Below are 15,934 nucleotides of genomic sequence, written 5' to 3' on the forward strand. Positions count from 1 at the left end.
CACCACTGGAGTTTAGCACCTGAATGCAAAGTCATAATCTTTGATCAACAGTACAACTACAAATCAGCAATTTGGTCAAGTTCAAGGTTGAATTGCTCACTATTCATCTCCCATAGAGAAGCCTGATGAGGACAAATATTACTGAAGAAGAACCATTTATGACATACAAGTACCTGGCTGGTCATGTGACTGGAAAGCTATATACCCACAATCCTCACTTCAGTTACCACAGAAATACTGTCATCCAGTGATATTATGCCCCTAGCTTCTTAATCCACTTTAGATAACAAGTTCACGAGATCAAATACATTTTCTGCAACTTTTACTAAATCCCTTAATGTCACTCATTTAGATCCCATCTGATAAATTCTGCCAAAGTTAGTGCAAGTATAACGTTTGTTTTTCTTGATGAAAAATTAAGCAAATGAGAACTAAAAGGTTTTATGTATTATCCTTTTAGCCTCGGTGGTTAAGTTTAGAGTGAAGTTTATGTTCCATCTCAGTAATTATCATTATTCTGGGATTGGTTTCTTTCTTTTTTTTTTTTTTTTTTTTTTTTTTTTTGCATTTTCTTAAAATACAACTTTCTCCCTACCCTTTCCTTTTGTGACTGTTAGAGCTGCTATAGCCATCTTGCTCAGACAGGCAGACTGGGACTGTCTGAAAATGAATTTACATGAAGGAAGCCAAACTACAAAATGGAATGAGAAAAACTAGAATCCATTAACATCTTTTGAGTCCCTGGATCAAGCTATGCCTGAAGAAATACCTTGTTTTTCTCCAGTTGAGTGAGCCACTAAACTTTCTTTTGGTTTTAGCCATTTTGAATTAGATTTTCATTCACTTGGAAGTTCTAGCTAACAAAGAAAACAATTTTAAGATTATCTGACAAGTACTCTCATTACTGTAATTCATTTTCTTAAAAATAAACTGGGTACAGTTTTATGAATGAATGTAAGAAAGTGAAATTTTTGGACATCATCTTTATGTCATGTCAAATTTATAATAAAAGCAGGTTAAAACATTCTTTCAAAGGATCAACAGCACAGGGAAAAAAGGAGGGAAAAAGCTTTTCACTACCATTTTTATTGACAGTTCTCCTTAAGAGCAGAGAAGAGAGGCTTAGTAAAGAATCTTTAGACACAAAAGTAAGAAAAGGAGGAGAACAGCACCATCTAGAAGAAAACTAATTTCTCTGAGAAACACACACAGTGTTCTAGTGCAAACCTGAAACATACCTGCCAGAGCAAATCGGGATCAAAGTTAAAACTTGGAGCTCCCTGCAAGAAGATAAATCACAAATAACTTCATTCATTTTGTTTCCTTTCATTTCCATTCAGGTGACTTTTTCCCCCTGGCTCAATTGGCTACAGGAGATGTGATGGCTGCAAGAGAATTACTCCCTCTTTGATGCTGGCAGATTGCCCTCCTCAATGCTTCTCCACAGAGACACATTTTCACAATTGTACAAGTCCAGAGGGGCACGTACAGATCTCCTAGAACTACCAGACCCTACTTCTAAAACTGCTTGAATTAGGGCAAGGTTTCACAAGTTTTCACTACAAACAACTTTAAGTTGATGCAAAGTGTATGTGTGGAAAAAATGAGGGGTCAGAAGTTCACCCTCAGTTTCTCTAAGAAGCAAGGGACTAGTAGAGGTAATTTATTAGCCCTTAATTCATGTCATCTCCCTGAAACTACAGGTCAAATTTTCTCTAGGAAAGTTCCTTTTAACCTTAGATTTTGAGAAGGCACTAGATGACACCAGTATTTACCCAAAGGTGTTTAAGTTCAAACACAATGGCGTCTCGAGTTCCACCCACCAGGTTTAAGGGTCAGTTATATTTGATAGTCAACCCTAAGGCTTGTAAAATATGGGTTTCTAATATTCCGTCCAATTTCACAGGGATGTAATATAGAAAATCAGATGAGATCACAGCCTCTGTCACAAGATACACACATGGCTGAAAAGATGACCCTCTACCATCTGCCTCCATAACTCAATTTATGTATGGTAAGTATAGATGCTAATGGGACCCAGACTTCTCCACTGACAAAACAGAAGGCAGTGCTTGGTAAATTAATACACATCCAAAACAACAACAACAACAACAACAGAAAAATGCCTGGCTCAATTCCCTGACAAGTGTATTGATCATCATTTGTCCTAAAAATGTGTTTTATAAGCCAACATCATGGGCATCCATAAAAGAAAAACTCCACACTCAATTTACTGATAATATATGAATGTGGATTTGCCCTAAAAATCATGTTTTTATGGCTTCCCATATAGATAGCATAAATGGGTGTATTTATTTACTATTTTATTGTTTTCAAATAAAACATATGATATGAGAAATAGTAGAAATTAAACAGATTTTCTACTTCTAAAAGTCACCAAAAAGTATTAATTGTCTGAATAGAGACCTTTACAAAGATAATGCCCAATGCACTGGGAGAGATGTCATTCCTGATTTTTCTAAAGATTCCTGGAATTCACTTTTTAAAAAGAAAAGATACTTTGGAAATACATTCTATATACATCCTCTTTTCCATTAGTAACTGTGCCACAGACCAGAATGGCAGGCATGCAGGTGGGTGGAAGAAACATTGAGTGACTCTTTACAAAAAAATAAAATAAAATATTTTCTCTTTTTTCTTTTCTTTAAAAAAAAAAAAAGAGAGAGAGAGAGAGAAACAAAGAAAAAGCCCTAACCAAATTTCAGGTTTGGTTCCAATGTAAAGTGAGGAAGAAATCTCAGTTATGAAACACTCCCCCACAAGTGTAGAATGATAAGTTTCTTTTCAAAACAAGTTCAAATTACATAAATTCAAACTGAATTGATGAGCCAAGATTAGCAAGTATTGTTCATTCTTATTGGCATTTGGTTCCTTTGATGATATTTTTCAAACCAATTTGCTGCAAATGCATTATGAGTGCCTTGACGCATGTAACCCCACTCAGGGGACATACAGTTTTAAAGCAAATGTTCTACATTATTTCCACAAAAATTCACTTGAAGACATTGTCATTGAAAGAAAGAAAGAAAGAAAGAAAGAAAGAAAGAAAGAAAGAAAGAAAGAAGAAAACACCTTAAAAAAAATCCTAAGTCAGAACTGTACATGCCAAAAATTCAATAGCTGGTGTTAATTTCTTTTTCTCCAGGACTTAGGGATTTTTTGGCAGACAATTCAAAATCATACACTATAAAAGACAGAAAAATCATTATCCTATCAGCAAGTTTCGGAATTCTCTTGTAGGCTAATGGTGACCAGCAAATTCTCAAGTGTTAAATTCAAGTATGGAATTATCAGATTGTAAACATCACTGTTATGTTTTTCTTCATGAAACAATTTAAATCAAGAATTATTTACTCTTAAGATAAACACTATTTGCTTCCCTCTGGCAAACACTGAAAGTAAAAAACCTTTATTTACATTTCTAGATACTGACAAAGCAATGGGTTTCATTTAGATCTGTTTCTTAATCATACATCATGGCTTAGCCATCATCATTTATTTCATTATTCTTTAAATGTCCTAAATCCATCCAGGAGGATCTATAATTCTTTTAAATAGCATATCTCTATGCTTCCACAGCTATGTTATGAGTACTTAATAAGTTATTATTACTTCCAGACTTGGTTAGGAGAAAATACTGGAGTCCTGGGAAAGTACTATTCTTTGAAAAGTACATTTTCCTGATAGCACAGTTTTAATTATTTAAGGACTTCATTGAATGTAAGTCAACTTCTTTGCCAAACCTTAGTTTCTTAAGATATCTTTTCATTGTAATGTGAATGAAAAGGGGGAAAAAAATTATTCTAGCTTTAGAAATTTCCTTTTAAAGCACACACAAAACCTCCCCTAGGGTTGAAAGCATTGGCCATGCTCTGGAAATGAACCCACCCCTCCTTTCAGCCAAGGGATACTTGAGTCCTTTATTCTTTTGCCCAGAAAAGGCATCCTAATTAAAGGGCCAATAAATTAAATGTACCCAAGAAAGCAAAAAGATCCAGAAGAAAAGCACCCGCCAGGGTGCCTAGAGAAAAACACAAGGTTCATTTCAAGTGTTTATGTTAGGCACCATCAAGTTAGAACAAACTCCGGAGGCACAGCTGTTTTTGACAAATGTGAACAGCTCCTACCTTCATTTCAATGACAGTCTGGAGAGCCTTCGTCTTGGCTGGCTCCGGCTGAAGTTGGCTTCTTCGGTGCAATTCCTGTGGAGGAACACGATAGAAATAAGCCTGACGGTTCATCCTTCCGTTACACCATGACCTTTACACAGGTACCACACAGCCCACCAGGTGCAGGTTTGCTGTGCACAGACATAAACAAGCCACAGGTGCCTCTTCCCCCACCCTCTTTAGCATCACTCCTGCCTGGAGCCTGCGTTCCAGTGAAAAGCTCCTGGCACATGCGCTATTTCTGAAACTTCCATCAATAATTAATGTCAACTGTGACAAAGCCAGCAAGTAATCATAGTCCAAATACTGTTCAACACTGGGGCTGTTGCCCAGCCATCAAATCATAATTTACTAAATTACATTTCTCTGTGCTCCCAATACAAACACAGCATGGAAACAGAGGAAAGAAAATGACTAACGTGGTTGCAAATCCACTGCATGCATGGCATTTTGCTACTGAGGTAGGTTTGAAATGAGCAATTTAAAACCTTTTCAGTACAACTGTGTTACTTTTTGGAGTGAACTGATGTGATGAAACCCTGTGAATATCTTGCTTCCTAATTTACAGTTTCGGTCCTTGTTCAAAATCACATCTGTGTGTGATATGTTTATACACTCATGATGCCAAGAAATTAAAATTGGCATTAATATCAACAGTGTTAGAGAGGATACAAAAATGGTTAAAGCCAGATGCAGACCCAAGAACTTCTGGAATATGACAAATATAACTTCAGGTAAAAAGCAAGCAACATAACCACAATTTTAACCTTGAAGGCTCACTTTTTTTATGCCTCTTCTCCAAAGAACAGTTCTGTAAAGACTTTGAAAGTTGCCTTGGCAGAAGAAGACATAAAGACAAGATTTGTTCAGTTTATACTTTGATTTTCTTAGTAATAATTATAAAGTTTTATGAAAGCAGCCAATGAGAGGAAAAAACAACAGTGCTCACACATGTCCATGCCACTGATACTAGTCACCTATGGAGTAATTTCATAAGATTTATTTGCTTCCAGAAAAATCATTTAAATTCAATATGAAGTAGTTCTAGGCCTTCACATTCCACTGGGCCACAGACATTAAAAATGAAAAGCAAACAAACAAAAAACTACCTTGGCTTTAGGGAAGAGAACTAACATGATTTCTAGCTTTTCCAAGGAAAGGTATTAAAATTAAATCTCATTCCACCACTACCGTCTACTATCATCACCATCTCATAAAGACAGAACATATTAATGTAAGTATTGCCAGAAAAACAGAATTCCACAATAAAAGATAATCCTTCCCAGGATAATAAAACAAGCAATCTTTGCCCATATCCCATTATATTGTTCTTATTTGCCAGTGGCCCAAGAAGACTTGGTCATGGAACACGGTGCACATGTCTAGGAACCAGCCCTGGAAAATCACCACTACAGCTCTGGAATACAGCATATTTTCTTCCCAAAGTCATCACTGGCACACACCAGCAAACTTGTGCAAAACTACTTCTCAACCTCCAATTTGAGAAGAATTTGAATTAGTGCTTCCTAATTATTCAAAATGGTCTCACAAACATTTTTTCCCTAACATATCCTTGGAAGATATAGAGTCAAGTATTACCAAACCCATCTTATGAATAGAGACAGAAAGAAAGCCTGTGTCCTTTTGGAGGCCCTGGTCTAAAATAACCCAGCAATACTGGTCATTTTTAGGCTGCATGGTAATGGCAGAAATTTTCTGAAGGAATGACCTTAAAAGCAACTTCCCTTCTGTGTCTCCCTCTCTCTCTGCCCCTTCCTACTCTCTCTCTTTTCTTTCTTTCTTTCTTTCTTTCTTTCTTTCTTTCTTTCTTTCTTTCTTTCTTTCTTTCTTTCTTTTTCTTTCCTTCCTTCCTTCCTTCCTTCCTTCTTTCTCTTTCTTTCTCTCTCTCTCAAAAACAATTTAAAAAACATTTTTAAAAAATTAAATAAATAAAAATAAAAGGGGCACCTGGGTGACTCAGTCAGTTGAGCATCCAACTTCAGCTCACGTCATAATCTCACAGTTCGTGAGTTCCAGCCCTGCATCAGGCTCTGTGCTGACAGGTCAGAGCCTGGAGCCTGCTTCGGATTCTGTGTCTCCCTCTCTCTCTGCTTCTCCCTTTCTCCCTCCCTCTCTCTCTCTCTCAAAAATAAACCTAAAAAAAAAACAAAAAATTATACTATACTTATATTATATTATATTATATTATATTATATTACATTATATTATATTACATTTTAAAAAGCAGCTTTCCTTTATTACCTACAATGTCCCTGGCACTACTTCTCTCTTTTTTTTTTCTTAATTTTTTATTTTTTAAAATTTACATCCAAATTAGTTAGCATATACTGCAACAATGATTTCAGGAGTAGATTCCTTAGTGTCCCTTACCCATTTAGCCCATCCCCCTCCCACACCCCTCCAGTAACTCTCATTTTGTTCTCCATATTTATGAGTCTCTTCTGTTTTGTTCCCCTGTTTTTATATATTATTTTTGTTTCCCTTCCCTTATGTTCATCTGTTTTGTCTCTTAAAGTCCTCATATGAGTGAAGTCATATGACTTTTGTCTTTCTCTGACTAATTTCACTTAGTATAATACCCTCCAGTTCCATCCACATAGTTGCAAATGGCAAGAGTTCATTCTTTTTGATTGCCAAGTAATACTCCATTGTATATACATACCACACCTTCTTTATCCATTCATCCATCGATGGACATTTGGGCTCTTTCTATACGTTGGCTATTGTTGATAGTGCTGCTATAAACATTGGGGTGCATGTGTCCCTTCGAAACAGCACACCTGTATCCCTTGGATAAATGCCTAACTACTTCTCTTTTTCAAGCCTCAATATCATGCTATGGAGAATCAAACCTCTGTGGGGTGAGTCCAGTTGGCTACTGGTAAATATTTATTTAACAACCAGCACCCACCATGGCCAACTTCAAATTACCTAAGTGGTGTCACTGAATGCAAAGTTGGGAAGAGAGGCACAATAATACCCTATTGTACAGTATTTATACCATATGGACCAACTACATGTAATAACATCAAGAATACTGTTATCTGTGTTCATTTTACAGATAACAGTAAAATGTAACAAAAAAATAGGAAATTATGAGTTTTAATACAATGTTGCTTTTTTAACTTTTTTTAATGTTTGAGGTTTGTTTTTTTGTTTCTTTGTGTTTTTTTTTTGTTTTTTTTTTTTTTTTTTTTAGAGAGAGAGACAGAGCATGAGCAGGGAAGGGGCAGAGACAGAGGGAGACATAGAATCTGAAGCAGGTTCCAGGCTCTGAGCTATCAGCACAGAGGCCAATTCAGGGCTCAAACCTGTGAGCCATGAGATCATGGCCTGAGTTGAAGTCAGACACAAGTGACAGAGCACCCAGGCGTCAATTTATATATTTAATTTGTAACGTCAGCTGTTAGAACAAGTTTCCAATTTTGACTTTCATGGACCAGTCCAATCCAGTTCCAGCATACCACTGAGTGAATCACATAAGGAATTCAACCTCCAAAGAAAGCTTCTTTAGCCCTCAATGTTACTTCCAAGATTTTTGGGAGTACATGCTGGACTAATAAAATTTCACAGATGAAAAAATGGACAGTAAGTCACTTGTCAGAGTTCCTCCATAGTAAGGGGTAGAAGAAAAACACTTCACATGTCACTAATCCTGATCCATATGTATCAAAAGCATCTTAATGAGGGGCACCTGGGTGGCTCAGTCAGTTGAGTGTCCGACTTCAGCTCAGGTCATGATCTCACGGCTCATGAGTTCGGGCCCCAGGTCGGGCTCTGTGCTGACAGCTCAGAGCCTGGAGTCTGCTTCTGGTTCTGTGTCCCTCTCTTGCTCTGCCCTTCCCTCATTCATGCTCTGTCTCTCCTTCTCTCAAGAATAAATAAAACATTTAAAAAAAACTTTTTAAAAGCATCTTAATGAAAAAGTCTGAGAAACGAATTCATGGTAATTTCATACCATAGCCAAACCAAATTCCAGAATAAAAATCATAAGATAATTTGAGGAGAGAAGTTTGCATAAAATAAGCAAAAATAATTAAGATGCAACTAAGTAACACAAATAGAAAATAAAAACCATAGAGTAAAGGTATGTGTTGTTGTAATTTCTGCCAAGCACAAAAACATTTTTTAGAGCAAACATGCAATAACAAAGCTAAACTTGTAGCAATAGTTTTGCAAAAATGGAAAGAGTTTTCTTTGCTATAATTATACAATTTCCATTATAATGTAAACCAGCTCAAAATCAAGACTGGGTCCTTACGCTCTGTGTCATCACTCCTTAAAATGTAAAACGAAACAAAATCTCCAGTTACCTGAAAATTGCAATTTTCCTATCTTAACTACACTGTATTTCAATCAATCCTGACTTCAAGTTTCTGAGGATCACCTTAATTCCTAAGGTGTCAGGTAAGTGAAGATTGTAATCCACATGCAGACATCATGGATGGTCTGAAAGTTCCATCTCAGACACTTCATCCATCTCTGAGACTGAGCATCCTTAAAACACTCACTCTGTGGCAGAGAGTAGCAACTGCCCAACCAAGAAGATTTGTGCTCCTCTTCATTAAAGTAGAGTGTTTCTAGGAAGCACCACCACCACTGCCCATGTATCAATGATGATGGTGCCAAATTACTTATTTCTGGCCAGTGGGACATGGGCAGAAATTAGGAACTCAACTTCCATAAATACTTTTTACCCTGTCCTCAATTCTCCCTCTTTTCCTGTCTTCTGGCTAGAAGTAAAGTACTCCAAGACCCAAGACGCTGGTAGAACCCCAAGAGAAAAGGAGAATGAGTTCCTGAAATGCCATATAAAAAGGTCACTGAACACCAACATGGGATGGTGGTGTGTGTGAAAAATAAACCTCTGTTAAGTTAGCCTCTGTGCTTTCAGGCTCTCTCCGTAAAGATCCCAGCCCTCTCTGCCTTTACTGCAATGGCTACAAGGAAAAATAATACCTAATTAGCCCTGTGTTGTTTGTTGCTTTTGAATCACAAAAGTGATTTTAATGTGTGAGAGCTTACCAAGTTTTTCTAAACTGACAGTAAGATGTGTCGGTTGGTGGGTGCTTCAACTATGCCTAACTATCTGAAAGATGCACCATTATGGATTAATCTTAACTAAAGAATTTCCCAAGAAGCATCTGATGTAGATATGAAGTAGTACAAGATTTAACTTACTCTGGTAGTTTTTAAACGACAGTATTAATCAAGTACAGTGGACTTATACTTTTCTGGGTCACTGATCTCTGTAAGAATTAGATGGAAGGTATAGATTCTCTTTACAAATGAGTACAAAAGCACATACAAACAAAACGGTGTGCACCATTTCAGCTGCTTCACAGGACCTGGTCCAGTACCTGGGGGTTCATCTTTGAACCAGACTACAGGCTAAAAAACACTTACTGAGAGGAAAGGGCACTGTACAGGGAGTGGAGAGTCAGGAGCCCACAGTCCCAGCCTGAGGCCTTGGGCACACCTCTTCCCTACTCTGAGCTACAGAATAAGAAGCTCTATCACTAGGTTTCTGAGAACATCCAGATTTTTAATAGGCAGCTGACTCTGAAATGCTGATCTCTGGCTGGAATTTCTAGTCACACCAATTCTCAGTTCTAAAAACATAATAAAAATAAAAGAAAACTGGCAGCATCAAAAACTTTAATATCTTACTGTGACACAGAAACCCAGGTTATATATTTTCCCATAATTTCATTACTCACTTGGCCATAGCTAGTCTAAAACTGCCAGCTCCTCCAGGTGACCAATATGGAAACATACCAAGAACTCAAAATTTTAAACATGAAATCTCAAGTAGTTCATTGGGATGACATTTCTTGGCAGTTAATGAGAATCTAGAGTCTAGTGAGTTAATGTGGATGGACACTAGCTTCCAAAATGAAACTGGAAGAATAATGTTTGCACACACCATCTACTTTCTTCAGTAGGAAAAAAAAAACACCTCAAATCTTGACTTTCTATCCACTATTTTTATCTGACCTCTCTCCCTTACTGTCCTAGTAATCTACTGCTATGGAACAAACCACTCCAAATTTAGTGGTGCCAGACTAGCACCATTTGATTATGTTCATGAATTCTAGATCATGAACTTCTAAAGGATAGACTAGGGAAAGCTTGTTTCTAAAGCATGATGGCAGGGGCTAGAACAGCTGGGACTGGAGGATCCAATTCCAAGATGTATATGGTATATTGGCTGGAAGAAGACTTGAAAGCTGGGTTTAGCTAGAATTGCCACATATATATGGTGACACCTTTATATGGCATCTCCACGTGGCTTAGACTTCCTCATAGCATGGCAGCATCAGGGTATCAACCTCTTACTTTCAGGTGTAAAGATGCCAAGAGCAAGCATTCCAGCAAATAAGCCAAGGACTGCATGGCCCTTTATTACCTAACCTTGGAAGTCCCATAGCATCACCTCTGCCATGCTCTGTTGGTTGAAGCAGTTGCAAGCCTGCTCAATTCTAGGGAAAAGTGCCAAAGAATCTCAGGCCATATTTTTAAGTTATCACTCTTGAGGGACAAAACCAATTGAAGAAGCTGACAGGAAAGTAACACTATAATCTCAAACACCTACTCACATCAGTCTTAAGATATGCCAGATTTATATATTCAAATAGTAACTTGATGCAGGGCATATAGGAAACACAGCAGTGAGCCAAGCAGATAGATACCCCAGCCCTTATGGGTTTTTAATTTCAAATTCCAACAAGAGAGAGGCATAATAATTTTAAAAGGAGACCAAACCAGTTTGTAAGTGCTTTAAAGGAAAATAAGTCAGAAAGATGGAACAGGACACACTATGTGAGGGGATCAATTGTAATTTTAAATAGGGTGATCAGAAAAGCTTCATGCAAAGGTGACATTTGAGCAAAAATCTATAAGATGTGGGAGAACCAGTCGTACAGATGTTCCAAGCAGAGAGAATAGCAAACATTTAAGTACCTGGCTAGCGCTAGATAAGGGATGGGAAAGTAGTAGGTCAGAGATATGCAGGGGTGCAGGATGATGAGAAGGTGAGTTCTACATCTGGAGTCATTGTCTGGACACTGGTTTTACTCTGAGAAAAATGGGAAGCCACTGGAAGGTTCTGAGCAAAGACAAACCACAATATAAAGTACATCCTTAAATTACTCTGCCTGCTGGACTGCAGTATAATTTGGGGTTGAGGAAGGAGGTAAGGGAAGAACCATAAGGACTAGTAATAAGCAACGGGAAAACCCTAGCAAAGGATGATAGAGCCTGGGACCAGGGTGACAGAATGGAGGCAAAGAGAAAGAACTGAGTTTAGACATGTTTTGAAGGTGAAGTTGACTTGACTTCCTGATAGATTGCCTGGAGACTCCAGAAAGAGAAAAGTAAAGGATGGCTTCATGACTTGTATTCTGGACAACAGGAAGAATGCAGCTGGAATACCAAGATAGGGAAGACTGGAGAGGAGAAGTGGGAGTTATGGGAACCAAGAGTTTAGTTTTGCATGTGTTACATTTGTGACACTATAAGACATTCAAGTGGAGAACTCAGTGGGCAGATGGACATATGAGCTGGATTTGAGGGGAGAAGACCTACAAATAAAAAATTAGGATCATCCAGTAGATAGTACCTAAAGCTGGGAGCCCAGATGAGATCAACTGGGGACTGTGCATAGAAAGAAGAGGAGAGGAAAGAAGACTGAGCCCAGGGGTGACCCAAATTAAGGGGTCTGAGAAGTGAGGAGGAAGCAGCATATGAAATTGAGAAGGAATCCCAGTGAGGTATGAAGAGAACCAGTAGTATACCATCCCAGAAATCAAGTGAAGAAAGGAGTCCAGGATGCAAAATTGATATTCTTATCACTGCTGCTGAGAAGTCAATGGGAGGAGGCCAGAAGATGGACCACAGGACTTAGCAGCACTCAGGTCATTAGTAACAGTGACTGGAGCAGTTTTGGTGGACAGTGTGAGTCAAGTTTGACTGGAATGTGCTGTGGGAGAATAGAAGGAGGAAAGAGTCTCAGGCTACTATATTTGCAAAGGGTACTATTTAACTCATCATTTCTTTCATCAAAACTTTGATTTAGGTGTATATACCCATGTTCGTAGAAGCATTATTACAACAGCCAAAATGTGGAAGCATCCATCAACAGATGGATGGATAAACACAATGTGGTACATAATTACAATGGGATATTACTTAGCCTCAAAAAGGGACAAGATTCTAACACATACTACAATATGGATGAACCTTAAGGGTATTACATTTAGTGAAACACAGCAGTCACAAAAAGACAAATACTGAATGATCTCACTTACATGAGATATCCAGAGTAGCCAAACTTACAGAAACAGAAAGTAGAATGCTGACTGCCAGGGACTGAAGGTAGGGAAATAATGGAGCTGTTGTTTAATGGGTACAGAGCAAGAGATTGCTTGCACAATGATGTGAACATACTTAATACTACTGAACTGTATGCTTAAAAGTGGTTAAGATGGTAACGTTTATGTTCTGTGTATTTAACCACAATTTAAAATTTTTTCAAACCATAAACATAACAGAACTTGTTGGGAGTCCCACAGCCCTCCCTATCTCCATTCTTCTGGAGAGAAACCATTATCTAAAAGTTGGTATATTTCTCATGCATGTTTTTGTGCTTTTAGAAAATATGTATGTCCTTGTAAATAGTATAAATTTAACAACAGAGTGCATTCTTTTTTAATTTACATAAATGCCAGCTGTCCACCTTGCACAAAGCTTTTGCATTTTGGTTTTTACCTCAACAATACTTATGTTTTCAAAATTTATCTGTGTAAATAAGTGTTTCCCACTCTTTTTATTCACTACAAACAATGTTGCAATAAACACAGTACATGAAACACAGTACATGAAAAAAAAACAAATCTGTTTTAGGTATCTTTACATTTTTAACTGCATAACAGTTCTTTTCTTTCTGAAACATTCAGTTTCTTCTGCTTGGAATAATCCTCTACCCTTTTTGTTCTCTTTTTGTGTACAGGGATCAGCAAACCACAGCCCACAGGCCAAATCCAGCCCACCATCTGTTTTGGTAAATAAAGTTTTATTGAAACACTGTTATTTCCATTAATTTACATATTGTCTATGATTTTCATGCTACAGTGACAGAGTTCAGTAGTTATAGCAGAGACCATATGACCTTGCAAAGCTGGAAATATTTACTATCTGGCCCTTACAGAAAAAAAAAAAATATCTGTCAATCCTGGTCCAGGACATTTTCAACACTCATCCTAGCCATCTCAGAAAAAAAAAAAAAAAATTCCTCATGTGGTAGTTTCAAATGTCTACAAATTCTTTGACATTCCCCTTATAGGGTGGAGCCTAAACATCTTCCCCTTGACTCTGGACTGAGCTAAGTAACTCAGTCTAACAAACAGAATATAGTAGAAGTGACATGTGTGACTTTTGAGGCTTGGTCATAAAAGACAAGGCTTCCTTCTTGCTCACAATCTTGGATCACCTGCTCTGGGAGAATCCAGCTGCCACATCATGAAAATACCTCAAGCTACCCTATGGAGAGGCCCATGCACTATGAAACTGAGGCCTCCTGCCGACAGCCATGTGAATCAGCCTTAGCAGAAGTGGATCATCCAGCCCCAGTGAAGCCTTCAGATGCCTGAGCCCTGCCCAACAGCTTGACTGCAACCTCATGAGAAGCTCTGGGCCAGAACCATCCAGCTAAGCAACTCCCATATTCCTGACCCACAGAATCTGTGAGATAGTAAGTGTTCATTGTTTCACACACTGAGTATTTGTCACAAAACCATCGATTACAAATACATCACAGAAAGGCCATTAGTTGACCCTTCAGACTAGTCTACATCCTGCATCCTCAGATACACGCTCATAGCATTGTGTACCTTTCCTTTGTATCACTGAAAATGGCTGCGACTTGACACTAACTTACAAAATTAGTGGATTCATGTCTGTGTTCACCATTGGGTGGTAAACTCCATAAGCACAGGGACTTTGTATGTCCATTATATTCCCAGTAACTAACATAGTGCCTGCAAAGAGTAAGTGCTCAATAAATACTGACTGACTGAAAGAGTACAAATGACATTGCACTTATATGCCTAGAAGTTCTATAATACCTTTGGACCAAAAGGAATCTGATGTGAAGGATGGTAATAGCTAATAGTTACTTATATATTACTATGTGCTAAGCACCCTTCTAAACACTTTACAAATATTAACTTGTTTAATCATCATAATAACCTCCATAGGCAGATACAGTTATTATCATCATGTTTCACTCAAAGACATGGAATCATAAAGGAGTCAGTAACCTGCACAATCTACTGAATTGCACTCCTGGAACTTGTCCTGAGAAGTCTGGGTCCAGGGCCTCTGCTCCTAACCACTGTGCTATACTGCCCATGTTTCACCACATGGTTTTGATTTGATATTTGAAGCTGACACCTATATCTCCATTGGATTCTTTCATTATAGTCATCTCCCTATTTCTCCTTCAATTCCATCTTCCATTTTTCACTCCTTTCTTGAGGACTTGAAAATTTAAAGAGATTCATCTCAATAGCAGTTGTATGGTACTGATATCCCATATTAGATATTAAAACGTAAGTGATAAGCATGGTTAGGCATGCAGAAATAGAGGAAAAAAATAATTACTTTCAAATATTAACATCCTTCTCAATTTTTAATAAATCAAGCATTTAAAAAATAACCTAAAATATTTAAATGATATAATGATATAATTAGTAAGATTAAACTGAGAGACAATTACAGTGAACTTTGGATCCTACAGACCTCTATTTCAAGATTCCATGGAATATTTAAACAGATTGAGCATGTATCAGACCACCAAAAAAAACTTTAATCAGATTCCAAAGGCAGAAGTGATACAGGCCACATTCTTTGTCCATACACAATAAAACGAATTAATACCAAAAGTTAAAAACGAAACCTCACTATTCAAATGCTTATTTTATTTATTATTTTGAGAGAGAGAATATGCATTTGCAGGGGAAGAGCAGAGAGACAGGGAGAGAATCCCAAGCAGGCTCCACACTGTCAGTGAGAAGTCCAACACAGGGCTCAATCCCAACAACAGTGAGATCATGACCTGAACCAAAACAGAGCTGGACGCTTAACTAACTGAGCCACCCGGGTGCCTCAAAACCTTACTATCTGGAAGGTAAAGCTCAGAAAAAGTCTTAAAATTCACCCTATACAGTAAAACAGACCTAGTCGTCCCTACCTGGCAGGTGTGTGATGATGGGTAAGTTCCTGAATTTTCTATACTCAGGATGGTGAAGTTGAAATGAGATAAGCATGTGAAGTATTCACCTGGGCTGGCACACAGGACGTTAGCAGTAACTGAAACTTATCCTTATTATTGTTGTTGCTCCTGAATGATTATTAGTATTCCTGAAAGTACATCAGACAATGCAGCCTGGCAGAATGCATTCCCTACCCACTTGTTCTGCAGTCTGACACTGGCTACTATTAGAGCATTGCCACTAGGTCTTCCTGAATAATTCAATTCAAGAAATACTTGCTGAAGGCCCACTACGTGCCCAGGAAACACACAGAGAATCCCTGCCTTTGTGAAGCTTGCATTCTAGTGCAGGCAATCTCAATGGAAGTGAAACCATGCCGACAGGGCTCAAGGTACAGTGAGTGGCCCAGTGTTAGAGTGGAGGAAGTGATGAATACAGTGGTAGGAGATG

General features: G+C 38.0%; 1 protein-coding gene across 1 annotated transcript in view; it reads right to left on the minus strand.

Annotated features, from left to right (window-relative positions):
* The window catches only part of ERC2 (ELKS/RAB6-interacting/CAST family member 2), a 937,319-nt gene that overhangs the window by 641,104 nt on the left and 280,281 nt on the right, over window positions 1–15,934 (minus strand). Inside the window, exon 4 of the mRNA XM_032592316.1 lies at window positions 4,149–4,223. Coding sequence (XP_032448207.1) covers window positions 4,149–4,223 — 75 coding nt within the window. The remainder of the gene's footprint in view (window positions 1–4,148; window positions 4,224–15,934) is intronic.

This window comes from Lynx canadensis, chromosome A2 (assembly GCF_007474595.2).
Source record: "Lynx canadensis isolate LIC74 chromosome A2, mLynCan4.pri.v2, whole genome shotgun sequence".
Lineage (NCBI taxonomy): Eukaryota > Metazoa > Chordata > Mammalia > Carnivora > Felidae > Lynx > Lynx canadensis.